The following is a 25866-nucleotide window of genomic DNA, read 5'->3' as shown; positions in this document are numbered from 1 at the left end:
CTGCCGTCCAAACACGCTCTCTTTCCCTTCACTGAGATGTTTTCATAAACACAGCAGCAGATTTCCACAGCGACAACAGGACGCGTCTCCAAGCACCGGCTCACCGTTATGGAAGCAGGGTGACTGGGAACAAATTGACTCTTTATTTTATTGGTCTAACCTCACGGCAGACGCTGTCTCGCTGTGCGGTTTTAGCAGCATCACTCACCCCTGTCCGTCTAAATACCAGCAGCCTCCACACACACCTCCCTCCTAGTTATTACTGTCAATGCACACAGAGAGAGTTAACCCTGTAATGCAAGAACTGGAGAAGACTTTCTACTTTAAAGAGTCCTCTCCTGCTGATGTTCAGGTGTATATCAGTATGTAGTGTCTCTACTTTAAAGAGTCCTCTCCTGCTGATGTTCAGGTGTATATCAGTATGTAGAGTCTCTACTTTAAAGAGTCCTCTCCTGCTGATGTTCAGGTGTATATCAGTATGTAGAGTCTCTACTTTAAAGAGTCCTCTGCTGCTGATGTTCAGGTGTATATCAGTATGTAGAGTCTCTACTTTAAAGAGTCCTCTCCTGCTGATGTTCAGGTGTATATCAGTATGTAGCGTCTCTACTTTAAAGAGTCCTCTCCTGCTGATGTTCAGGTGTATATCAGTATGTAGAGTCTCTACTTTAAAGAGTCCTCTCCTGCTGATGTTCAGGTGTATATCAGTATGTAGTGTCTCTACTTTAAAGAGTCCTCTCCTGCTGATGTTCAGGTGTATATCAGTATGTAGAGTCTCTACTTTAAAGAGTCCCCTCTCTGCTGATGTTCAGGTGTATATCAGTATGTAGAGTCTCTACTTAAAGAGTCCTCTCCTGCTGATGTTCAGCTGTATATCAGTATGTAGAGTCTCTACTTTAAAGAGTCCTCTCCTGCTGATGTTCAGGTGTATATCAGTATGTAGAGTCTCTACTTTAAAGAGTCCTCTCCTGCTGATGTTCAGGTGTATATCAGTATGTAGAGTCTCTACTTTAAAGAGTCCTCTCCTGCTGATGTTCAGGTGTATATCAGTATGTAGTGTCTCTACTTTAAAGAGTCCTCTCCTGCTGATGTTCAGGTGTATATCAGTATGTAGTGTCTCTACTTTAAAGAGTCCTCTCCTGCTGATGTTCAGGTGTATATCAGTATGTAGAGTCTCTACTTTAAAGAGTCCTCTCCTGCTGATGTTCAGGTGTATATCAGTATGTAGCGTCTCTACTTTAAAGAGTCCTCTCCTGCTGATGTTCAGGTGTGTATCAGTATGTAGAGTCTCTACTTTAAAGAGTCCTCTCCTGCTGATGTTCAGGTGTGTATCAGTATGTGCCCCTCAGATACTTTTACCTCCAGCAGCATCTCCATGCCTCTTCTCCCTTCTGGAAGGATTCCTGGAAATACCACAACCAGCGCTCCCAGGATCCCCCCAATCTCTCACCTCAGTCCCTGAAAACCCTGAGTTGACTCTGCTCTGCTTCCTGTGTCTGTTAAAGCCCAGAACGACTTCCATTTTTCTTTCTGTGGTTGCATATTTGGATTCAGTTGAGTCAGGAGCCGTAAGGCAGGCTATCACCTGGATAGGTAGGTAGAAAGAGCAGAGAAAGATTTGGTTGCTAAATCAACAATATTATATAAAGTCTGAACCCAAACACACACGGCCACCCTTCATAGGAAAGGACAACATTAAGAGCAGAATCATCTTTACTATACACACTATACACACTATACACACACTATACACACACTATACACACACTATACACACACTATACACACATTACACATTATACACACACTATACACACATTATACACACACTATACACACATTACACATTATACACACACTATACACACTATACACACATTACACATTATACACACACTATACACACTATACACACATTACACATTATACACACACTATACACACTATACACACATTACACATTATACACACACTATCCATATCATGTAGTTTTAGATTGAAGGAATTGTCTACATTAATGTGAAACATTGATTTAATGTACTAGAACTTTAACTAACCCTAAACCTGGTTAGGCTCTGAAGGAGCAGCAGGATTGAACCCACAATGCATCAGTGACAATAGAGACGAGAGCGGAGGGAATAAAAGGCTTTACTGCAAAAACCAGGACTTGAAGTTGGAGTTGTGGTCGTGATAAACGGAAAGGGGCAGAACGAACTGCACTCTGAGAGATAAAGCTCATAGATATAATGATCCTGTTCATCTCTAGCTGCTCTGACCCACTGTCACACACACCTCCACTGGTGATACCTTCACTTCACCCGCAGTGTTAATGTATGGAAACATCCTCTCAGTGAAAGTGTGTGTGAAGGTGTGTATGTGTGTGTTAGTGTCAGGATCAGAGAACGACAGCTTTCCTCTGTTCCAGTCCAGATTCACTCTGACCCTCTGGAGCTTCTTCTGCAGGAGAGGAGTGGGTGGATCTGATGGAGAACATGCTGAGTATTTACCTTCATAGAAACTTATTCCCCATAATCCAGAGAGTTTATCTCCCTTCCTCTGGACAGACTCTGCTAACACACCCAGTAACCAGCCTGTACTGTCTGTAACCTGGACATCCCAGCTGTGAGTCCCTGAGGTAAAGCCCTCAGAGCCCAGGACAGAGTAGTAATGATCAAACCTCTCTGGATTATCAGGAAGTTCCTGTCTCTCTCCTCCTCTCACTCTGGTCAGATCTTCAGAGAGGATGAGGTTTGGATGAGCAGTGTTTGGGTCCAGGATGAGAGGAGAGTAGGACACCATGTCCTTCATCTTGCTCCAGATGTTGAAGCTGAGGTTGCCCAGGTGTTTGGCCTGCTCTATCAGAGTCCCTGAGGGCAGCTGTGGAGCCTCCAGCAGGGGGCGCTGCAGCCTCTCCACTGCAGCCTTGTAGTTGTGCAGGAAGGAGACGTCTTCAGCTCTCAGCTCCTCCTCTGTGGCTCTGACTGTGAGTGAAAGAGCAGCTATCTCTCTGCTCACAGCCTCCATCTTCTCCTCCATCATACTCCTCTTCTGCTCCTCTTCCTCCCTCAGTGCAGCCAACCTGGCCTCCTCTTCCTCTTCCAGAAACTGGTGAAGCTTCTTAAACTGCTCCTTAATCTGCAGCTCTGTGCGTCGGGCCTGGGCCTCCATGTGTCCTGCTGTCTGATCAAACTTCACTTTAACTTCTTCAAAGAGCTTCAGTTTCTCCTGTAAGGGCTGCAGAGACTTCTGGAGCTCCTCTTTGAGATCCTGAGCAGCTTCATCCACGGGTCTGAATCTGTGGTTGGTGTGTGTTCTTGAATCTCTGCAGACGAGACACACTGGCTGCTGATGGTCCAGACAGAAGAGTCTGAATCTCTCAGAGTGCAGACTGCAGAGAGCCTCTGAAGACCTCTGACCTCTCTCCTGTAAGAAGGTCTCACACAGGTTCCTTAAAGCCAGGTTTGGAGGAAGTAATCCCTTTGAATGTCTTCTCCTACAAACTGGACACTCCTTTACTTCTTTCCCATCCCACCAGTTCTTCAGACAGGCTCTACAGAAGCTGTGGCAGCAGGACAGGATGACAGGATCTCTAAAGACTTCCTGACAGACCGGACAGCAGAGGTCTTGCTCTAACCTGGAAGCCATGTTGTCTCTGAGTGGAGCTGAAACACAGCAGACAGGAAGTACAGTCAGTCATGGCTCCCCCCTCCTCTCCTGACTTCACTGAAATTCTCTTTGAGTGGTGTTTTTTCTAACAAATATTTCACTGCATTTAATTTTTACCAGCAAAATACAAATTCAGATAAGAATGCATAAAACCCTTTTCCAAAATATGGACGTATAATGGAATTTATCAGCATTCTGGAAGTTTGGAGGAAACTATTTCTGATAATGTGCTCAGAACATCTTCCCAGAGTTCTTTGATACTCGGGCAGTGCATTAAAGAAGGAGTTATATCAGTATGCATATTCCATTAGTAGTGTAAGAGTCTAAATGTGGTGTTTGAACCCTGGCTTTGCTCCCGTTCATCTTCCCTTACCTCTGTATTCAAATCAATAGACCAAGTCTCTTATTCTCTGAGGATTTCATCTGAGTGATGCACTGTAATATTTTCCAGCATAGATAAAGGTGGCCATAGCAGAAAGAGTACTCATACTTTAGACCTGCCCTCTTTTATAACCCATGAACCATCCGTCGTAGACTCTAGTGGAAGTCTCGTAGCGCTCAGCAGAGACTTGTGGACTGGTGCTTAGGGAGTGCAAAGGGCCCGTTAAAGCGGTAAATTGACCCGCTGTGAGACGAATCAAGGTGTTCTGATCAATCTGATTCAACACTGCCTTCAGCCTTGATCTAAATCACATTCTTGTTCACACCATTGACAACTCCACAGTGCCCCCCTCCCCCCTACTTCCACCTCCGCAATATTAACCCTCTCCGCCCGCCACTCACACCCAACAGCACCACCATTCTCTCCCACGCCCTCGTTACATCCCGTATTGATTATTGCAACTCCCTCCTCTCTGGTCTTCCTCACAAATCTCTGCGTAAGCTCCAACTCGTCCAAAACTCAGCCTCCCGTATCATCACCAGAACTCCTTCCATGGATCATATCACTCCGGTTCTTCAACAACTCCATCGTTAAATACCGCTTTAACATGTTGCTCCTCATTATCTCTCTGAGCTCCTCCACACCTACACTCCCTCTCATGTTCTCTGATCCTCTTCTGCCTTCTAACTCACTGTACCTTCTGCCTGCTTGACCACCATGGGGTCAAGAGCCTTCAGCCACTCTGCCCCCCCCCCTCTCTGGAACTCTCTCCCACAAGACATCGGCAATATGGACTCACTCTCAACCTTCAAATCCTGCCTGAAAACCCACCTTTTTAAACTGGCCTGTTCTGTCCCATTATGCTCTGTAAGGTGTCCTTGAGAGCTTTGAAAGGAGCCATAAATAAAATCAATTATTAGGCCTACTTAATCAAGTACTCAAGTACAAGACCTGAGTACTTCTACTTTACTCAAGTACAAGACCTGAGTACTTCTACTTTACTCAAGTACAAGACCTGAGTACTTCTACTTTACTCAAGTACAAGACCTGAGTACTTCTACTTTACTCAAGTACAAGACCTGAGTACTTCTACTTTACTCAAGTACAAGACCTGAGTACTTCTACTTTACTCAAGTACAAGACCTGAGTACTTCTACTTTACTCAAGTACAAGACCTGAGTACTTCTACTTTACTCAAGTACAAGACCTGAGTACTTCTACTTTACTCAGGTACAAGACCTGAGTACTTCTACTTTACTCAAGTACAAGACCTGAGTACTTCTACTTTACTCAAGTACAAGACCTGAGTACTTCTACTTTACTCAAGTACAAGACCTGAGTACTTCTACTTTACTCAAGTACAAGACCTGAGTACTTCTACTTTACTCAAGTACAAGACCTGAGTACTTCTACTTTACTCAGGTACAAGACCTGAGTACTTCTACTTTACTCAAGTACAAGACCTGAGTACTTCTACTTTACTCAAGTACAAGACCTGAGTACTTCTACTTTACTCAAGTACAAGACCTGAGTACTTCTACTTTACTCAAGTACAAGACCTGAGTACTTCTACTTTACTCAGGTACAAGACCTGAGTACTTCTACTTTACTCAAGTACAAGACCTGAGTACTTCTACTTCACTCAAGTACAAGACCTGAGTACTTCTACTTTACTCAAGTACAAGACCTGAGTACTTCTACTTTACTCAAGTACAAGACCTGAGTACTTCTACTTTACTCAAGTACAAGACCTGAGTACTTCTACTTTACTCAGGTACAAGACCTGAGTACTTCTACTTTACTCAAGTACAAGATCTGAGTACTTCTACTTTACTCAAGTACAAGACCTGAGTACTTCTACTTTACTCAAGTACAAGACCTGAGTACTTCTACTTTACTCAAGTACAAGACCTGAGTACTTCTACTTTACTCAGGTACAAGACCTGAGTACTTCTACTTTACTCAAGTACAAGACCTGAGTACTTCTACTTTACTCAAGTACAAGACCTGAGTACTTCTACTTTACTCAAGTACAAGATCTGAGTACTTCTACTTTACTCAGGTACAAGACCTGAGTACTTCTACTTTACTCAAGTACAAGACCTGAGTACTTCTACTTTACTCAAGTACAAGACCTGAGTACTTCTACTTTACTCAGGTACAAGACCTGAGTACTTCTACTTTACTCAAGTACAAGATCTGAGTACTTCTACTTTACTCAGGTACAAGACCTGAGTACTTCTACTTTACTCAGGTACAAGATCTGAGTACTTCTACTTTACTCAAGTACAAGATCTGAGTACTTCTACTTTACTCAAGTACAAGACCTGAGTACTTCTACTTTACTCAAGTACAAGATCTGAGTACTTCTACTTTACTCAAGTACAAGATCTGAGTACTTCTACTTTACTCAAGTACAAGACCTGAGTACTTCTACTTTACTCAGGTACAAGACCTGAGTACTTCTACTTTACTCAAGTACAAGACCTGAGTACTTCTACTTTACTCAAGTACAAGATCTGAGTACTTCTACTTTACTCAAGTACAAGATCTGAGTACTTCTACTTTACTCAAGTACAAGATCTGAGTACTTCTACTTTACTCAAGTACAAGACCTGAGTACTTCTACTTTACTCAAGTACAAGATCTGAGTACTTCTACTTTACTCAAGTACAAGACCTGAGTACTTCTACTTTTACTCAAGTACAAGACCTGAGTACTTCTACTTTTACTCACGGGTCTGATGTCAAATCTCCAGCTTCATTTTGAAGTGTGTGTGTGTCTGTGTGTCTGTCTGTCTGTCTGTCTGTCTGTCTGTCTGTCTGTCTGTCTGTCTGTCTGTCTCTCTCTCTCTCTCTCTCTCTCTGGTTGGATCGGTGAGTATAGCGGAGAGTGGTGATAATCGGTTTCGTAACTTTTCAAACCCTTTTAAACATTTGTTTCTTTCACTGGGTGATTGTGTATAACTTTGTGCATCACGTCACCGAATTTTGGTGGGTTTGTTTGGTGGGTTGTTTGGTGGGTTTGTTTGGTGGCACTGGTGATTTGTTTGCCAGGCGGCTGCTACCGCAGCCTCTCGGCTCGGCATGGCGTCTCGTGGCAGCAGCTCCGGGTTGGAGAAGCTGACTCGCCAGCACGCCGTCAAGCTCTCTCCACCTGGCGGTGTTTCGGTAGAGGAGTGTAGTTTGGCTGTGGGTGCTGTGGTGGGATATGGCAGGGTGAAATCTGCCTCACGGATGAACAGTGCTGTGGTTATTTTCTTGGACAGCACTGAGAAAGCTAATCAGCTGGTGGAGAGCGGGATAGTGGTTAAAGGGACGCCGCTACCCGTGCTACCCCTTGCCACTCCCGCGAAAAAAGTGGTAATATCAAATGTACCCCCGTTTCTGCGGAACGAGTTGTTGGAGAGAGAGTTGGCTCGGCACGGGCAGCTTGTGTCTCCAATAAAAATGATCCCCCTCGGCTGCAAGTCTCCGCACCTTAAGCACGTGGTTTCTTTCAGGAGACAGGTGCTTATGATCCTAAAGGAGGATGAGGGGGAACTCAACTTGGTTCTTAGTTTTCGCGGTTGGGTCGGTGGCGGGTGCGCCTGTCGTTGGGGCGGTGGTGGTGCCGCCTGTCATTGGAGCGGTAGCGTTGCCGCCTGTCGTTGGGGCGGTGGCGGTGCTGCCTGTCGTTGGAGCGGTAGCAGTGCCGCCTGTCGTTGTGGCGGTGGCGGTGGCGCCTGTCGCTGCTCCCGTTGCTGTGGTGGGGGCTGGGAACGCTGCGGAGGGGAAGGGGCCGGCTGTCACTTCACTCAGTAACTCACTCGGGGACAGTGGGCACACCGCAGCCAGGGTGGCTGAATCTGTTTTGGAGGAAGTCATCATGGATGAGGAGTTGCTGAAATTACCAGTTAAAAGAAAAAGTGCAGAGGTGTGCAACAACAACGGGGCCCAAACAAAAAAGGTGTTGAAGACAGAGTCGCTGTGCTCCTCTCAGCCAGAGGGACTCTCAGAGGACTCGGAGGACAGTGACAGTGACAGGGAGGCTTTCAGTGAAAGTATGCAGGTAGACAGGGGTGAGGAGTATTCCTTCCAGAGGATCAGAGGCTTCCTGAAGGATACTAAAGGGAGGAAGGCGGTAAGGGTGCAGGATTTTTTTGTTGATCAGCTGATGTTTCATGACTCTGCTAGGGCTCTCATGCGGCGCACAGCAGGCCTTGGGCCTTTACTTTCAGCGAACAGGAGATCTACAGGCTGAGGAAAATACTGTTGAAGATACGAGAAGAAACTGCTGGAAGTCATGATTAAGTACATGTTGTTTGTCTTTTCTCTCCTTTCCTTTTTTTCAGTTATCGTTTTGACTTGGTTAGGATGCAGCTATACTCTCATTATGGGTGACATAAAGCTGGGCTCTCTGAATATTAACGGTGCTCGAGGGGATGCCAAGAGAGCATCTTTGTTTTCTTTAATGGAGAGTAAGAGTCTAAATGTGACGTTTCTCCAGGAGACTCACAGCACTGCTGACAATGAGAGTGACTGGAGGAGGGCATGGAGTGGGGAGGGCTTCTTCAGCCATAAATGCAGCAATAGTGGAGGGGTTGCTATTTTCTTTGCCAGAGGTTTCACACCCTTTTCCTGCACCGTTGAGGACGTCATTCCAGGTCACTTGCTGAAATTAAATGCTGTTTTCGAGAAGGTCAAAATATGTTTTATTAATATTTTTGCTCCCAGTGTGGGCTCTGAAAGGACTTTTATTTTTTGAGCAGTTGAAGCATGCCCTTAGCACCTGCAGTAGTGAGGAGTATCTGTTCCTGGGGGGTGACTTTAACTGCACAGAAGACCCTGTGCTGGACAGGAACCACTGGGAACCGCATGCTGCCTCTAGGAGTGCTTTAATGACGATCACAGAGTCTTTCGAGCTCTGTGACATTTGGAGGCATCTTTACCCGGGCCAGCGGCAGTACACCTGGGTGCACTGTAGGGACAATCTGTTGTCTCTAGCCAGACTGGACCGAGTGTACTGCTTTAACCACCACATGAACACAAGCAGGAGCTGCTCCATCAGTCCTGTTGGGTTCTCTGACCATTCCCTTGTTCAGGTTTCAGTTTTTATTAATTACGTGAAGTGCAATAGTGCGTATTGGCACTTCAATGTTTCTCTGTTGGCTGATAATCATTTTAAAACAGTCTTCACATTTTTTTGGCAAAACTACCGTAAGTGTAAGAGTGAGTACAGTAGTCTTCAGCAGTGGTGGGATGTGGGGAAAGTCCAAATCAGACAGCTTTGCCTGCAGTACACTCTCAATGTCACCAAGGACATGGCTAGATCTCTGAGGGCTCTGGAGAGGGAAGTGGTGGAGCTGCAGGGATTGGCAGACTCCACAGGAGAGCGAGAACATGTTGAGGTTTTCAAAAGTAGAAATGCAGCTCTGTCCGACCTGCTGGGGTTTTCTGCTCAGGGTGCTCTGGTCAGATCCCGGTTTCAGAACATCGTGAAAATGGATGCTCCCTCTCACTTTTTCTTCGGTCTCGAGCGCAGGAACGGTCAGAGGAGGCTGATGCACTCCCTGCGGTCAGACACTGGGCAGCTGCTTCAGGAGTCGGCCGACATTCAACAGTGTGCTGTCAGGTTCTATAGAGAGCTCTACAGGTCAGATTAGGCAGAACCAGAGGCAGTGCTGTCCTTCTTTGAAGGCCTTCCTAAGGTCCCTGAGGGGGACAGCGCAGACCTGGAAGCTGAGCTCTCTGCCCAGGAGCTGCAGGAGGCCCTGCAGAGCATGCAGAGTGGGAAGGCTCCTGGCATAGACGGCCTGCCTGCAGACTTCTATAAGGTTTTCTGGCCTGTCATGGGTGATGACCTGCTGGATGTCCTCAGGGACAGTCTCAGTAAGGGGAGGTTGCCTCTGAGCTGCATGAGGGCGGTGCTCACTCTCCTCCCCAAGAAAGGAGACCTGCAGGAGCTTCGGAACTGGCGTCCTGTATCCCTTCTCTGTACCGACTACAAACTGCTCTCCAAAGTGTTGGCGACGAGGCTGAGGAAAGTGATGGAGCATGTCATTCATGTAGACCAGACATACTGTGTACCCAGCAGGTTGATAACTGACAACGGTACTCTGATTCGAGATGTTTTGGACCTCTCCAGTTCATTGGGCTGTAAGCTTGGTCTGATTTCTCTGGACCAAGAAAAGGCTTTTGACCGAGTTGAGCACCAGTACTTGTTGCAGATGCTGAAGGCTTTTGGGTTCAGCTCTGGTCTGATAGCCAAGATCCAGGTCTTGTACAGGGACATTGAGAGTGTACTGAAGATTAACGGTAGTTTGGGTGCTCCTTTTAAAGCCGAGAGAGGAGTCAGACAGGGCTGCTCTTTGTCTGGGATGCTGTACTCCCTGGCCATAGAGCCTCTCCTACACAACCTTAGGTCCAAACTACATGGGTTTTCTTTTCCTGGCTGCGATCACGTTCTTAAATTGTCTGCGTATGCAGACGATGTAATGGTGATTGTAAAAACTCAACAGGATATCAATGCTCTAACAGAGACTGTAGGTGTGTTTAGCAAGCTGTCTTCTGCTAGGGTAAACTGGGGGAAGAGTGAGGCCTTAGCAGTAGGGGCAGGCCACTTTCATGGTCTAGTTTTACCTGGGGGCCTTGTTTGGAAGAGGGGAGGGTTGAAGTAGCTGGGTGTTTATCTCGGTGACGAGACCTTTTGTTTACAAAACTGGGACGGGCTCGTGGAAAAGGTGGAAGGCCGATTAAAGAAGTGGAAGTGGATCCTTCCAAAACTTTCTTTTAAGGGGCGTATTTTGATTTTGAATAACCTTGTGTCCTCCATGCTGGTTGGCACCGGTTGGCATGTTCAGACCCGCCTGTAAACCTGCTGTCCAGGGTGCAGGCGCTAATGGTGGATTTCTTCTGGGACCGCATGCACTGGGTCCCGCAGAGCGTCCTTTTCCTGCCAAAGGAAGAAGGGGGACATGGACTGGTTCACCTGGCAAGCAGAGGGGCTGCGTTCAGGCTAACGAAAATGACTCTTTTCCAGAGATACTTTGTGTTCCTGACGTCACATGTGATAGTTTTCTGTTAAGGTTTAATAATGTCACTGATTTTAAGTTTAGCACCATGTCCAACAAAAGGATGTATTATTTAATGACCAAAGTGTTAAACCAGAGCAGACTGCAGGGCCGAGTGGACACCCGGTGGAGAGCCCACCTGGCCCTGACTGAGACTCAGAGGCCTGAGTGGAGATCGCTGTACAAGCCCCCGCTGACAAAGAGGCTGGGGGATCTACAGTGGAGGATTCTGCACGGCGCTGTTGCTGTCAATGCCTTTGTTTCAGTGATCAACCCGGCTGTTTCTGACACCTGTCCGTTCTGTGACCAAAGGGAAACCATCTTCCACTGTTTCTCAGAATGTGATCGACTCCTTTGTCTCTTTCAGTTACTGACCCAGATGTTTGTTTTGTTTGGTGAGGTTTTTTCCCCCCAAGTGTTCATCCTTGGTTACAGGTACACCCAGAGACAAAAGGGTAAATGTCAGCTCCTGAATTTTTGTTGGGCCAGGCCAAAATGGCCATCTACCTCAGCAGGAGAAATAAAGTTGGGGACTCGATGGCCTGTAATGCTGTACTGATTTTCAAATGCATGGTGAGAGCGAGGGTCAAAACTGATTTCAGTTATTTTCAGCTGACAGAAAATGTGGGGGAGTTTCAGAATATGTGGAGCTTTAACAATGCTTTGGTTTCAGTGGAGAATGATGAGCTGGTTTTCAATCAATTCCTGAATTGAAGTTGTTTTGAATTGTTTTTTTGTTTTGAATTGTTTTTTGTTCTGATGTGGAGTGTTGAATTTATTTGTGAATAAAAGTGGTTTGAAAAATCAAATCTCTCTCTCTCTCTCTCTCTCTCTCTCTCTCTCTCTCTCTCTCTTCAGGATCATAATGTACCTGCTTCTTCATCCTGGTCATAAAATGACTGATTAACTCCATCAAGACTGTTTTATTAGAGAGGTCATGTAGTGGGCTGTTTGGGTAGTATTAAAGTACATTTACTCTTATTGTATTTAAGTACTGTTTCGTAGTACTTCTCTTCAGTAGTTCCATTGTGTGCTACTTAATACTTCTGCTCTACTACAGTTTGTCTGCTGGTATTGTACTTTTTACTCCACTACATGCATCTGACAGCTTTAATAGTGACTGTTCGGATTAAGATCATTGGCGAATACAAAATAAATACAGATCAAATAAACGTTGACATCTCATTATCGGTGAAGATGTTCATATGAGGTCATTCAAATCAGCTCTACATTCACCAGCTGTGATAGTAACCTGAATGCATCAACAACCACAGTACAATAATTCAAGATATAAGAGTCTGAAGTTGGCCATTACTTCTGGTACTAGTACTTCTTAATGCTGAACTTGTGTACTTCTACTTAAGTGAGATTTTGAAAGCAGTACATTTACTAAAGAGAAAGCTCTGAGCTCTTCTTCCATTACTGGTTCTTTGTGACGTCGGATTTAGTTGTTGATCAGGAATATCACGAAGGACTGTTTCCCCTTCTGTTTGTTCTTCTTCTAAATCAGACATCAGACAACGGACCAGGTTCAATTTAGAGCTCGTTTAGCTGATTAATCGACGTAGAATTTACGCCTTGAATGCCTCCGGTCTGTCAGAGGGAGAGGTTTGTACAGTCACATTAAAAGTACTTACACTCTACTACTAGTTATACTACCATAATACTAATGCTTTGTTAATGCTACCTCTAAGTGAAGAGTGAGAGGTGTTTTCAGACTCACCTTCAGGGTGGGGGGGTCAGCAGGTTGTAGTTTCCACTTCTCTCTCCTGTAGCTGAACTCAGAGGAAGGTGTTCTGATCATGAATCTGATCGTCCAATCCTTAGATGTAACTCAGGGAGTGTCTCCGTCCAAAGTGCTGATATATTGCTTGATATGAAGAGTAATACTGTGGATCAGGCTGTTGCACAAGTTATGATGAGGGGGGGGGGGGGTAAGTGGGTCAGAGACAGATAAGGGTTGGCAAGATAAGCACTTCAAAAATACGTTTAAAACTTTAAAACAAAACATGCGTGAGGTGTGTTAAAGTGTAGTTTTAGTATTTCTGCTGTATTCATATGATTTAATGTGACACACTGCTTTAACAAAAGATAGAACTGACAGCCTGTTCAACTGTCAAATGGGGGAATTACTTGTGGTGTTATACATTAAACACACAATGATTCATTCTCCTTGTTGACGCTGTAATACCCTAAGGAGGGAGATGACTCTATGCCACGTAGTCACTAAACTGACCGGAAGTACTGTTACGACTTACGACGAGGCGACCTCTGGACAAAGAGCAATGCAACTAAGGAATCCATCTCTTTTTGCTCGGACAGTAAACTCCTCGTGAACCCTATTCATGTTTTGGGCCTGTTCAAGTGTGTTCTGAGCTACTGACCCACAGCTGTGAGACTTTTGTAAAACCTACCGCTGCATCCATTTATTAAACACTCCTTTTAAAACTAATGAGAGGAGCTTCACTTGGTTTCTTTTGAATCGACTCCTGGGCTTCGAATAAGTACCTGGTAGTGGGTAGTATTCAAGTCGAGTGCACTTGAATATTTGAGTTGTTGCTGGGTACCATCTGTACTGGTTAAATGGGGAGGTTTTATATGTGAGATATTATGGAAGGGGCAACACTGCAATCGCGGTAAACGGTACAGAGGAATTGGGTTGCTGACATTTATAAAAACAAGTTCAGCAGAGACGATTTAACCTGTCAGTGTGCTGTTAAGCTAGCTAGCTAACATTGGCTATCTATAGCTCAAACTAGCTTCCATAAGCTAGCTAGTTTGTTAAGTAGCTATCTACTCTAAAAGCTAGCTAATGTTTGCTAACTCAAACTGGTTGAATAGCTTACGTTAGCTACCACTCAAAAAGCTAGCTAACCTTAGCACCACCTCCAGGCACTTCGTCAAACTTTCTGTGAGTTGGAGTTTCTGATGTGTGAAGAGCTTTAAAGTTGATCCTCAGACTTGGTCCTTAATGTGTTTTGGCCTCAATGATCTGCACATAAAGTCAGTCTGTCGTGGTTGAAGATAAATGACATCTCCGCATCGAAAGGGCTGAGGGAGAACAACAGTGTGCTGTGTGAAAGCAGCAGGGTGTGTTACCCTGCGCCGTGATGTACATTAAATCAAACATGAAGCTGTTACTGAGCCCCGCTGCCCTGCCGCTCGCTGTAGCTCACATCCGTTAGCTGTTGAGCTGGATTGACTGCATCAGGCTGATTTTAGATGTGATCCGTGACAGCCTCGTATTATCCAATCACTCCTGCTCGTCCATCATGCCCTCATACGGAGCTGAGCGGCTCCCGTTACAAACCACCAGAGACCCTCCTCCACGGCCGAAATCAAACCCAAACTTCTCGGCTGCTAATTATTCGTAGCGTGGTCTACGGTCAATTTATGACACTAAGCTGAAGCTTCAGGAACGAAACTGACAAAGAGTTTAAGAATCAAACCAAGTCCTCCAGGGAAAGGTGGGGAGCTTTAAAACGTGGAGAACGCAAATGTGGATGTTCCCAGGACAGACGTCCAAGCAGTGACTTCATTTATGGACTTTCTGAGTCCAACCAACTCTATGACCCTGAAGGTCACCCAGCACTCCGGTCCCACCTGTGTGCGTCTCTCTTTAGTGTCCCCTGGTCTCCAGCTGTGTGCGTCTCTCTTTAGTGTCCCCTGGTCTCCAGCTGTGTGCGTCTCTCTTTAGTGTCCCCTGGTCTCCAGCTGTGTGCGTCTCTCTTTAGTGTCCCCTGGTCTCCAGCTGTGTGCATCTCTCTTTAGTGTCCCCTGGTCTCCAGCTGTGTGCGTCTCTCTTTAGTGTCCTCTGGTCTCCAGCTGTGCGCATCTCTCTTTAGTGTCCCCTGGTCTCTAGCTGTGTGCATCTCTCTTTAGTGTCCCCTGGTCTCCAGCTGCGTGCGTCTCTCTTTAGTGTCCCCTGGTCTCCAGCTGTGTGCGTCTCTCTTTAGTGTCCCCTGGTCTCCAGCTGTGTGTGCGTCTCTCTGTAGTGTCCCCTGGTCTCCAGCTGTGTGCGTCTCTCTTTAGTGTCCCCTGGTCTCCAGCTGTGTGCGTCTCTCTTTAGTGTCCCCTGGTCTCCAGCTGTGTGCGTCTCTCTGTAGTGTCCCCTGGTCTCCAGCTGGGTGCGTCTCTCTTTAGTGTCCCCTGGTCTCCAGCTGTGTGCGTCTCTCTTTAGTGTCCCCTGGTCTCCAGCTGTGTGTGTCTCTCTTTAGTGTCCCCTGGTCTCCAGCTGTGTGCGTCTGTCTTTAGTGTCCCCTGGTCTCCAGCTGTGTGCGTCTATCTTTAGTGTCCCCTGGTCTCCAGCTGTGTGCGTCTCTCTTTAGTGTCCCCTGGTCTCCAGCTGTGTGCGTCTCTCTTTAGTGTCCCCTGGTCTCCGTTGTGTTGGAGCTTCTTGCAGCGTTTGGTTTCTGCAGCTTTTAGTAAACTGCTCATGTTTCCTCTGCTGAATGCTCTCTAGATGCTGCATGTGTTGAAGAGCTGCTGCAGATGTTTCTGTGTGAGTTCTGATTTGAGTTTCTATCTCTGCATCCTTCTGAAGCTGCAGAGTGTTTCTAATGATGGAAGAGGTCTGGGCCGTTGTAGATCGTTTGCTCCTGCAGGCCTCCGTACATTTGTTTCCTGATGTTGAGCAAATTAAAACCTCAGGGTGGAGACGTTTAGAAAAACCACACATATTTAAGACATTTAGATTCAAAGGATCTATAGTAGAATAAGGATCCCTTAATGGTCCCACAGAGGGGAAATACATCCTGCATGAGACCCACCCTAGTGTTAGGAGCAGTGGGCTGCCATATGGATGGCGCCCAGGTAGCAGTGTAGGGAACGGTGCCTTCAGGGACACCTCGTGTACCTTGTTCTTAAATGCAACTGTAAAATTTATAAAACAATACAAAAGCTAATCGGCTCGAATGTCTTGGATTCATCACGGAATATCGATTTTTTTTTCTTCAGTAGTTCAGTTCAAATATACTAACAGTTTGTATGTGTGTGTGTGTGTGTGTGTGTGTGTGTGTGTGTGTGTGTGTGTGTGTGTGTGTGTGTGTGTGTGTGTGTGTGTGTGTTCATATGACATAATGCAAGTTTTTTCCCTGTGTTTTCGTTTGGGGGGGGGGGTTGTTTTGGGGTGTTTTGTGCCATTTAGTGTAACAGCTTGGGTGAGTCACTGGTGGAAAGAGGGGAGGAAGAAATATTGCTGTTAAATGACTCCGGACAGCATGACGTCACGGGGTAATTAAAACTGCTCGCTGGAATTCCGTTTCCAATTCCTGCGCTCAGGTTTGTTGGGAGGATTTTTTTTGGAGCACCTGCAGGTTGGTGTGTGTGTGTGTGTGTGTGTGTGTGTGTGTGTGTGTGTGTGTGTGTGTGTGTGTGTGTGTGTGTGTGTGTGTGTGTGTGTGTGTGAGAGAGAGAGAGAGAGAGAGAGAGTGAAATATTTTCACTGGACGGAGTTCAAACTTTTTAGGGAAGGAGAAAAAAAACGGAGGCAGCGGCATTACGCCATTCTTGGAAAAAAAAAGTGGGGTTTAAAGAGGTCTCTCTCCGGATCTGCAGCAGAGTCGCGCCGCGGAGGCTTTAATGCGGGTCCACATGTCCTCAGCTGTATCCCGGGTTTCTGCTCTTCTATCACAGCCTGGAGCAGCACCATGGTTCCTACTCAGGACGGCTGGCAGAATAAAGCTCTGCAGGATTTGCTTCCAATAACACCGAGTCCACATCTTTGCTTTTACTACACATGTCCACAGCCCGCCGCCGGGAGAAGCTGTTCACTTCACCCCTGAGAGGAGACTCAGAGGATGAGAGAGTCGGGCGGAACAGGACTGCTCCCTCTTCTGACTTTTCACCAAACTACCTTTTTATTTCTGAACATTTCTGCGCTTTATTACCATGACGGCCTGGCAGAGGGCATCAGGGCTTTAGGATGAACGTGGTGAAGCGAGTCTGTCTTCTGCTCAGCTGCTGGACTCTGGTTTTTCTGCATCCCGTCCTCGGTTCCCTCAGCAGACCGACAGGAGGGAGAACCGGCAGAGCACCAGCCGCAGGAAGGCAACCGGTGCTCGGGACGTGGAAACCGTCCCCGGTGAGTCCCGCGAGGATTACGCGGATCCGTGCAGGTCCTCCGCTAATAAAAGGAGAGACGACTGGTATAAAAAGCAAACTTCCTCCTGCATCCTCGCCTCCCCGCAGTGCAGTGGTGACGGTGAACCGCGCGGGCAGCCCGGTGCGTAAAGAGCCCGTGCGTAAAGCTCCTGCAGCTCTGAGCGCACGTGCAGCAGGGAAAGGAGTCGGGACTGTTGTCGGGGCTGCTGGTGGCTCACCGGGGAAAAAGGTGGGGAAGGTTTCTGCTCCTCCGGTTCGCACCGGGGCTCCACAGAGAGCCGTCCAGAGCCCGGTGCACAGACAGCCGCTGGTCACCCCGCACGACTACATGCTGTCTCTGTACTGGTCCCTCTCCACCGGGGATCTGAACAGCAGCGCGCTGCATGAGGCCGGTCTGGCCAACACCATCACCAGTTTCGTGGACAGAGGACAAGGTAACTCCGCTGTCTCTCCTCCAGGTCCCTCTTCCACCGAGACCTGTCCCTCTGCATGTTTCCTGCTGCTGCTTGATGGTTTTACTGGTCCATTTACGGCTCTAAAATCCTAATTATTGCCACAAACCTTTCTTCCAAATCAACACAAATGGTACCTTGGTATAAGTGAAGGTGAACCAATATAATACTGGTTTATTTTCTGTGTTTAAAAAACGGAAACACCAACAAGGACGTTTAGCAGCGTCACACCCACCTGACATGCTGCTTATCGGTCTTTGGGTTTGAAATATGTTGGGGCATCGATCCTATGAGAGGGGGTGATGAATGGAGTTATTAATCAGGAACAGACAGAGGAGGGACACAACAGGAGGACCGGAGATGGGCCTCAGTGATCCCAAGTTGGTAAATATTTCGTTACAGTAGCATGAGTTCTACAAACATGAATACATGAAATGCACTTTAGCAGAATAACCGGCTGCTGGAGGCGAGTCAGTGAGGGAAGGAGAGGGGGTTCTGTGAGTGAAGAGGAGGTGATGAAGGTCAAACTCCCGTCTGCAGGTCACCAGAGGAGGCACAGGAAGCAGGCAGTAAATCCTCCCTGTGGAGAGAGCATGAGGTAACAACCAGAGGGGATGATGGGAAAACAAATATGTACTTAGTAGAAAGTATTTTCATCAAAATGTACTTAAAGTAAATCAGCTGTGTGCGTCTGTCTTTAGTGTCCCCTGGTCTCCAGCTGTGTGCGTCTCTCTTTAGTGTCCCCTGGTCTCCAGCTGTGTGCGTCACTCTTTAGTGTCCCCTGGTCTCCAGCTGTGTGCGTCTCTCTTTAGTGTCCCCTGGTCTCCAGCTGTGTGCGTCTGTCTTTAGTGTCCCCTGGTCTCCAGCTGTGTGCGTCTCTCTTTAGTGTCCCCTGGTCTCCAGCTGTGTGCGTCTCTCTTTAGTGTCCCCTGGTCTCCAGCTGTGTGCGTCTCTCTTTAGTGTCCCCTGGTCTCCAGCTGTGTGCGTCTCTCTTTAGTGTCCCCTGGTCTCCAGCTGTGTGCGTCTCTCTTTAGTGTCCCCTGGTCTCCAGCTGTGTGCGTCTCTCTTTAGTGTCCCCTGGTCTCCAGCTGTGTGCGTCTCTCTTTAGTGTCCCCTGGTCTCTAGCTGTGTGCGTCTCTCTTTAGTGTCCCCTGGTCTCCAGCTGTGTGCGTCTCTCTTTAGTGTCCCCTGGTCTCCAGCTGTGTGCGTCTCTCTTTAGTGTCCCCTGGTCTCCAGCTGTGTGCGTCTCTCTTTAGTGTCCCCTGGTCTCCAGCTGTGTGCGTCTCTCTTTAGTGTCCCCTGGTCTCCAGTTGTGTGCGTCTCTCTTTAGTGTCCCCTGGTCTGCATCCTTTCTGATCCTGCAGTCTCTCCTGATGGAGGATTGAAATAATCACGTCTGAGTTTATTTTTGTACCTGTACTTGAGTCTTTCCTTCCTTTTTTCTGCTTTATTTCCTTCTTCAACTGGTCTGAAAGCATGGAAATCATCCATGCAACATGTGGCAAAATAAAGGAATAGTAGAAACGGAGGAAAGAGAACTGATGTGTCAGCCGTCAGCCTCCCCCCCTCGCCCTCCACATGCGGAGGAGGTCACCAGCGATTTGCTGAGGACACACTAAACAAATAAAGCCCAAATTAAAAGTACATTAAGTGCTTGAAATGTAAACCTTTAGCGGGGCTAGAAATATTAAACCCTGGTCATTTAAACATTGTTTTAAACAGTTTTACACCGTAAAGACAACATGACACCGGGGGGCCAGCCTACTTGTGGCTGCAGGAGTGTTTATTTACACTCCTGAGGCCGTAGATCACTGGAGCAGCAGCGACTCACCAGATGGCCAGAAACACACAGACCCTGAACGCCTCAGCACAAACATATACATACACGAGTATAAATATACACCGCTACAGGCATGAGCTCTGGCCCCTGGAAACCTGCTTTAAGTCGTAAATATTTCACTCGAATATTAAAGAAAGCCAAAAAGTTTAACGAGAAATAATCCTGGCTATACATTTAACAGTTTAACAGTCAAAAATAGTTTTTGGAAGGAGGCGTCAATTCAACGTGGAACCTTATGTTATGTTCGCTTTTTGCACCCTTTGGTACTGTTCGGGACAAAGTGACCCAGGACTCTTTAAAGTAGAGACACTACATACTGATATACACCTGAACATCAGCAGGAGAGGACTCTTTAAAGTAGAGACTCTACATACTGATATACACCTGAACATCAGCAGGAGAGGACTCTTTAAAGTAGAGACTCTACATACTGATATACACCTGAACATCAGCAGGAGAGGACTCTTTAAAGTAGAGACGCTACATACTGATATACACCTGAACATCAGCAGGAGAGGACTCTTTAAAGTAGAGACACTACATACTGATATACACCTGAACATCAGCAGGAGAGGACTCTTTAAAGTAGAGACACTACATACTGATATACACCTGAACATCAGCAGGAGAGGACTCTTTAAAGTAGAGACTCTACATACTGATATACACCTGAACATCAGCAAGAGAGGACTCTTTAAAGTAGAGACTCTACATACTGATATACACCTGAACATCAGCAGGAGAGGACTCTTTAAAGTAGAGACACTACATACTGATATACACCTGAACATCAGCAGGAGAGGACTCTTTAAAGTAGAGACTCTACATACTGATATACACCTGAACATCAGCAGGAGAGGACTCTTTAAAGTAGAGACTCTACATACTGATATACACCTGAACATCAGCAGGAGAGGACTCTTTAAAGTAGAGACACTACATACTGATATACACCTGAACATCAGCAGGAGAGGACTCTTTAAAGTAGAGACTCTACATACTGATATACACCTGAACATCAGCAGGAGAGGACTCTTTAAAGTAGAGACACTACATACTGATATACACCTGAACATCAGCAGGAGAGGACTCTTTAAAGTAGAGACACTACATACTGATATACACCTGAACATCAGCAGGAGAGGACTCTTTAAAGTAGAGACACTACATACTGATATACACCTGAACATCAGCAGGAGAGGACTCTTTAAAGTAGAGACTCTACATACTGATATACACCTGAACATCAGCAGGAGAGGACTCTTTAAAGTAGAGACACTACATACTGATATACACCTGAACATCAGCAGGAGAGGACTCTTTAAAGTAGAGACTCTACATACTGATATACACCTGAACATCAGCAGGAGAGGACTCTTTAAAGTAGAGACACTACATACTGATATACACCTGAACATCAGCAGGAGAGGACTCTTTAATACATATAATAAACTCAAGTCTTACATTTGTTTTAAAAGTACAAATTCCTCTTAGTTTGAGCTTTAATCAGATGTATTTTGTGTGTGTGTGTGTGTGTGTGTGTGTGTGTGTGTGTGTGTGTGTGTGTGTTTGCAGCAGATGCTGGTTAGCAGTCTATGGTGGGTTAAATAGCTGCAGGTTTATAATACGAGGCCTGTTTACAGTCCGCTGTGGTCTCTGTCTGGTTCTGATGTACTTTTCAATGCAAGCTTAAGTTCTTGATAGAATGACGTGAGAAGAAGTGAGCTGTGTGTGTGTGTGTGTGTGTGTGTGTGTGTGTGTGTGTGTGTGTGTGTGTGTGTGTGTGTGTGTGTGTTTGTCGGTAACTAGATTTCATTTGGACACGGATGTTCACTGGTATCCGTCACTGACAACCAAAGAAAACATTACAAGCCACACCATTCAGGTCATTCCTTCTTTATGTGTGTGTGTGTGTGTGTGTGTGTGTGTGTGTGTGTGTGTGTGTGTGTGTGTGTGTGTGTGTGTGTGTGTGTGTGTGTGTGTGTGCATTGGGGTTGCAACTACCCACCACATTTACCACAGACCGAAGTTATGTTTTCAAAACCAAGAGATATTCAGTTTCCTGCGTTGTGGTCATCAGATGTTTTTCCTTCGGAACATTAAAACAAAATCAGTTTTTTTACTGGTTTTATTTATTTATTTACTTGGCTTTAAATCCCTGTTGTGTTTCTGTTGCACCATATCTTATGCTTTTAATTTGGCTTTTGAAATGACCTTGTGGTGGAACGTTCTTTATAAATACAGAATCATTCCTTCTTTATATTTGCAACAGTATTTTCTTATTGGTCCAGTGGCTTTATTGTCATATGCACAGTAGCTACGCTGCATAGAGCAGGCTCCTCCAGCAATGCAACATAAATATATATAAGACGTGAAGCAGAAGAAATAGTGCGAAAAGAAAGAGAGTAGAAAGAGTGCAAGAGAGTGAACGGGTTAGAGGTCAACTTTAAAGATGTGAAAGGAAATGCTTTACGTGAACTAAACTGTGTAAACCCTTGTGATGTTTCCAAGGCAGTCCTAACATATAGTACAAACAGCAAAGTAAACAACAACAAACAAAGTAAACAAAGTAATACTTTTTGAGAGCACGAAAATAAACACTAACTGGTGTTTGTTCGTGTGACTTCATAAAGAAGTTGTTGAGTGAACAGAGCTTATTGTACTAACAAGAAACATGTGAAATGCAGACAGATGAACGCCCCCCCCCCCCCCGTGTGAGCTGTAACTCTGTTTGTGTCCCTGCCCCCCCCCACAGATGAGCGAGGGCCCCAGCTGAGGCGGCAGAGGTATCACTTCAACGTCAGCTCTCTGGATCGAGACGGGCTCCTGGGGGCCGAACTACGCGTCCTGAGGAAGCGCCCGTCTGACCCCCGCAGGGCCTCCCCGGGATCCCCGGCCGCCGACGGAGGGGGCGGGGGATCGTCGTCCCCGTGCCTGAAGCTGTACACCTGTGCCTCAGGTAAACAAGCAGCCGTCCTGCTGCAGACCAAGACCTCGGAGGACCTGCTCGGCGGAGGCGGGTTCGGCAACAAGTGGGAAGTGTTCGACGCCTGGAAGGTCTTCAAGGGCTTCAAAACCCAGCAGAACCAGCACTTCCAGCAGCTGTGCTTTGAACTGGAGGCGCTGGAGCACAGAGGCGGTCGCCCCCTCGACCTGCGCTCGCTCGGGTTCGCCCGACCCGGCCGGACCAACAAGGAAAAGGCCTTCTTCCTGGCGTTCGGCAAAAGCAAGAAGCGAGATCTTTTCTACAACGAGATCAAGGCGCGGTCGGGCCACGACAACAAGACCGTCTACGAGTACCTGGTCACGCAGCGGAGAATGCGCCGGGCTCCAGTCGTAAGGGGGGCTAAAAAAAACCTGCAGCAGCACCCGCCTCCGCAGACCCTCCCCCAGAACCAGCTGGTGAAGCCGCAGACGAGGCCGCGCTGCCACCGGAGACGACTCCACGTGAACTTTAAAGAGATGGGCTGGGACGACTGGATCATCGCGCCGCTGGAGTACGAGGCCTTCCACTGCGGCGGCGTCTGCGACTTCCCCATCCGCTCGCACCTGGAGCCCACCAACCACGCCATCATTCAGACCCTCATGAACTCCATGGACCCGGAGTCCACGCCGCCGACCTGCTGCGTCCCGACGCGACTCAGCCCGATCAGCATACTGTACATTGACTCGGCCAATAACGTCGTCTACAAACAGTATGAGGACATGGTGGTGGAGTCGTGTGGCTGCAGGTAGCAGAGACAAAGACTCTGGAGGAAAGTCTGATCGAACTGGGACCGTAACTCTCTGCTCTGCAACAGACTTTCCTCTTCAGACTCAAGTGGACTTGGTCTGCATACCACAGACGGCTCTCACTGCTCAAGACTAAACAGAGAGAGACACACTGATGGAGGTGATGCTCTTTAACACCCACCCGATGAAACTTGTGTACGCCAGAAACAACCCTTTGGATTTGCTCTCACGTTGGGCTCTTTTGTTTTTCAGATGTATGTCTTGGTTCTGATTGGTGTACAAAGTCTGCGTGTAACAGAAATGCTATTGAAATATTATACTCAGAAATGCCCTTTCTTCCAGCACTTATTTGCCAGTGTGACTTTTCCCGTTCACATGAACAATGAGGAGTATTTTTGTGCGTCTTATCCGAGAGTTTTTCTACGAAGCATGTAAAGAATTTCTGATGTATAAATACAGGCCAGTGATGAAGTGCTGATCTGACCTGCTCCAAATGTGGGAAAGTTGCATAAACTACTCTTCAATAAAAAATGTCTAATTGACTGAGTTCCAAACTCCTATCAGTTTGAACCTCTGCCCCCCCCAAAGACTCTGTAGACTAAACTATCAAAGGAATTCGTAAGATTTCCAGATGCCAAATTAACCCGAGGATGGCTGGGTTTGGTTTTAGGTTGGTTGTCATGTTTGGGTGAATAAGTTAGGTGATGAAAAAGCGTTAGGAGAACAAGTTTTAAAAACACCATCCTTCCCAATCACTGTCAGTTCATCTAATCCAGGAACATTTGATCTACCATGTTTTCTACAGAGATTAGCATCTCCCTGGTTCCCTCCACAAAAATAATCCAATGGTATTTTTCCATTGGACACAGCTTCCTCAGGATGCGTAGGTCACATGACTTCAGGTCACCACCGCTAAGCTAAAGGCGGCTAATGTTGGGCTATAAAGGAACTACAGCACGGTCACATGACTTCACGTCTCCACCGCTAAGCTAAAGGCGACTAATGTTGGGCAAGATTTGGCGTATTCGTCTCAATTACACAATTGTTAGCAACCTCCATTTTTAAATTCACCAGTGGGGTATTTAGTGACATATTTATTGATGAGCTATTGATTCAGCTTGTGTGAAACACAGACCTTATTTCTTATTTGTTGTAAAAAAAGAAGAGTTTTACAGCCCAGAATCCAAAGGTACAGAAGAACCTTTTTCAGTTTGAACACCGTCTTAAAACGTTGACCCGTAAGACTCAGACTTGCAGATTTGTTTCTGAAAGGCAGCAGCGAGTGCACCTGTCCGTCTTGTTTCTCTTGGACGGAGTGATGTGAGCATTTCCTTTAATTAAAGCTGAGGCATGCAAGCGGTGTTGCCCCCCCTCCCCCTCTCTGAAAACTTGAACTCACAAAGCCAAAGTTTAGAGAGGCAGTGCAGCACTGAGTGTGTAACACCACATCTAAACCTGTGAGGGGGGGGGGGGGGTGGGTAGGGTTTGGATAGCTGTTTTAAGACAGACTTGGAAGACGTTATCAGCGCTGATCAGGTTTTGGAAGAATGCAAGAAGACAACAGCGTCCTTTAGAAACGTGGCGGCTGCAACAGGAAGTGATGACGAAAACAACAAAGTCTCTATTTGTTTGGTGCCCAGCCGTAACCCTGACCCTAGGGTCTATGATGTCTAACCCTGACCCTAGGGTCTATGATCTTTGTTGTCTAACCCTAACCCTAGGGTCTATGATGTCTAACCCTGACCCTAGGGTCTATGATCTTTGTTGTCTAACCCTGACCCTAGGGTCTATGATCTTTGTTGTCTAACCCTGACCCTAGGGTCTATGATGTCTAACCCTGACCCTAGGGTCTATGATGTCTAACCCTGACCCTAGGGTCTTTGTTGTCTAACCCTGACGCTAGGGTCTATGATGTCTAACCCTGACCCTAGGGTCTTTGTTGTCTAACCCTGACCCTAGGGTCTATGATGTCTAACCCTGACCCTAGGGTCTATGATGTCTAACCCTGACCCTAGGGTCTATGATGTCTAACCCTAGGGTCAGGGTTAGACATCATAGACCCTAGGGTCCCTAGGGTCTATGATGTCTAACCCTGACCCTAGGGTCCCTAGGGTCTTTGTTGTCTAACCCTGACCCTAGGTCCCATGTGAAACCAGCAATGTTTTGTATTTATTTGCGTTCCTTCCTTACTCACGTTATAAATGTATTTATTGACTTGAACCCAAACCACCATCGGTCCATCCACCTCACCAGGTAGTTTTGTTTCCAAATTCTGAAACCTTAAGGAGTTGTTTTTGTTTTTGTGCAAAGCGTAACGTCTCTTTCAGTTTCAGAACACGTTGTTTTTACGTATACCATAAAACCTGTATGTCGCTGTGGAGCCGGCCCCATCTTACCCACATCTAACCTCTCCAGACACAGATCTACTCTCGTTCGTCTCTTTTGTCCTCTGATAAATAGTACTGCGCTGGACCCGTGCTCAGATCCGTCTCACTGTGATGTGAGGAAGAACCTTTGTAACGTTTCAGTGAAAGATTCAAAAGGTTGTTTCAGAAAAATGGAAGTTTGCAGCTGTTATATTTTCAGCATTATTCAGATTGTGTGACTTTTAACCTCAAAACAAACTGTTGATCATCTCAAATGA

General features: G+C 46.5%; 2 protein-coding genes across 4 annotated transcripts; one reads left to right on the top strand and one right to left on the bottom strand.

The window, feature by feature from the left end:
- Positions 1-1723: 1723 nt before the first annotated feature.
- Positions 1724-12944, bottom strand: LOC134883563 (E3 ubiquitin-protein ligase TRIM39-like). Of its 3 annotated transcripts, XM_063911980.1 has the most exons (3): positions 12820-12925; positions 10845-11014; positions 1724-3659 (listed from the first exon to the last, which is right to left on the bottom strand). In XM_063911980.1, exons 2-3 carry the CDS (start codon positions 10948-10950, stop codon positions 2260-2262), a joined length of 1506 nt encoding a protein of 501 aa, XP_063768050.1. In that variant the 5' UTR covers positions 10951-11014; positions 12820-12925; the 3' UTR covers positions 1724-2259. The 3 variants fall into 3 exon arrangements, with proteins under 3 accessions (XP_063768050.1, XP_063768052.1, XP_063768053.1); XM_063911982.1 differs by lacking the exon at positions 10845-11014 and having other exon boundaries at positions 12820-12944; XM_063911983.1 differs by lacking the exons at positions 10845-11014; positions 12820-12925 and adding an exon at positions 4877-5019.
- Positions 12945-16683: 3739 nt separating this feature from the next.
- Positions 16684-23776, top strand: gdf5 (growth differentiation factor 5). The gene is made up of 2 exons (XM_063911441.1): positions 16684-17632; positions 22246-23776. Exons 1-2 carry the CDS (start codon positions 17020-17022, stop codon positions 23223-23225), a joined length of 1593 nt encoding a protein of 530 aa, XP_063767511.1. The 5' UTR covers positions 16684-17019; the 3' UTR covers positions 23226-23776.
- Positions 23777-25866: the final 2090 nt, after the last annotated feature.

The sequence above is a fragment of the Eleginops maclovinus genome, chromosome 20 (assembly GCF_036324505.1).
Source record: "Eleginops maclovinus isolate JMC-PN-2008 ecotype Puerto Natales chromosome 20, JC_Emac_rtc_rv5, whole genome shotgun sequence".
NCBI classification, from domain to species: Eukaryota; Metazoa; Chordata; class Actinopteri; order Perciformes; family Eleginopidae; genus Eleginops; species Eleginops maclovinus.
Note: the sequence above shows the minus strand (reverse complement) of the source record. Positions and strands in the feature narration are given on the sequence as shown.

Coding starts and splice junctions, on each gene's coding strand:
- LOC134883563 (XM_063911980.1), bottom strand. CDS start 10,950: ATGCGGTCCCAGAAGAAATCCACCATTAGCGCCTGCACCCTGGACAGC. Junction 3,660..10,844: donor ACCAGCATGGAGGACACAAG/GTTATTCAAAAT, acceptor GCTGTGTTTCAG/CTCCACTCAGAGACAACATG.
- gdf5 (XM_063911441.1), top strand. CDS start 17,020: ATGAACGTGGTGAAGCGAGTCTGTCTTCTGCTCAGCTGCTGGACTCTG. Junction 17,633..22,245: donor TTTCGTGGACAGAGGACAAG/GTAACTCCGCTG, acceptor CCCCCCCCACAG/ATGAGCGAGGGCCCCAGCTG.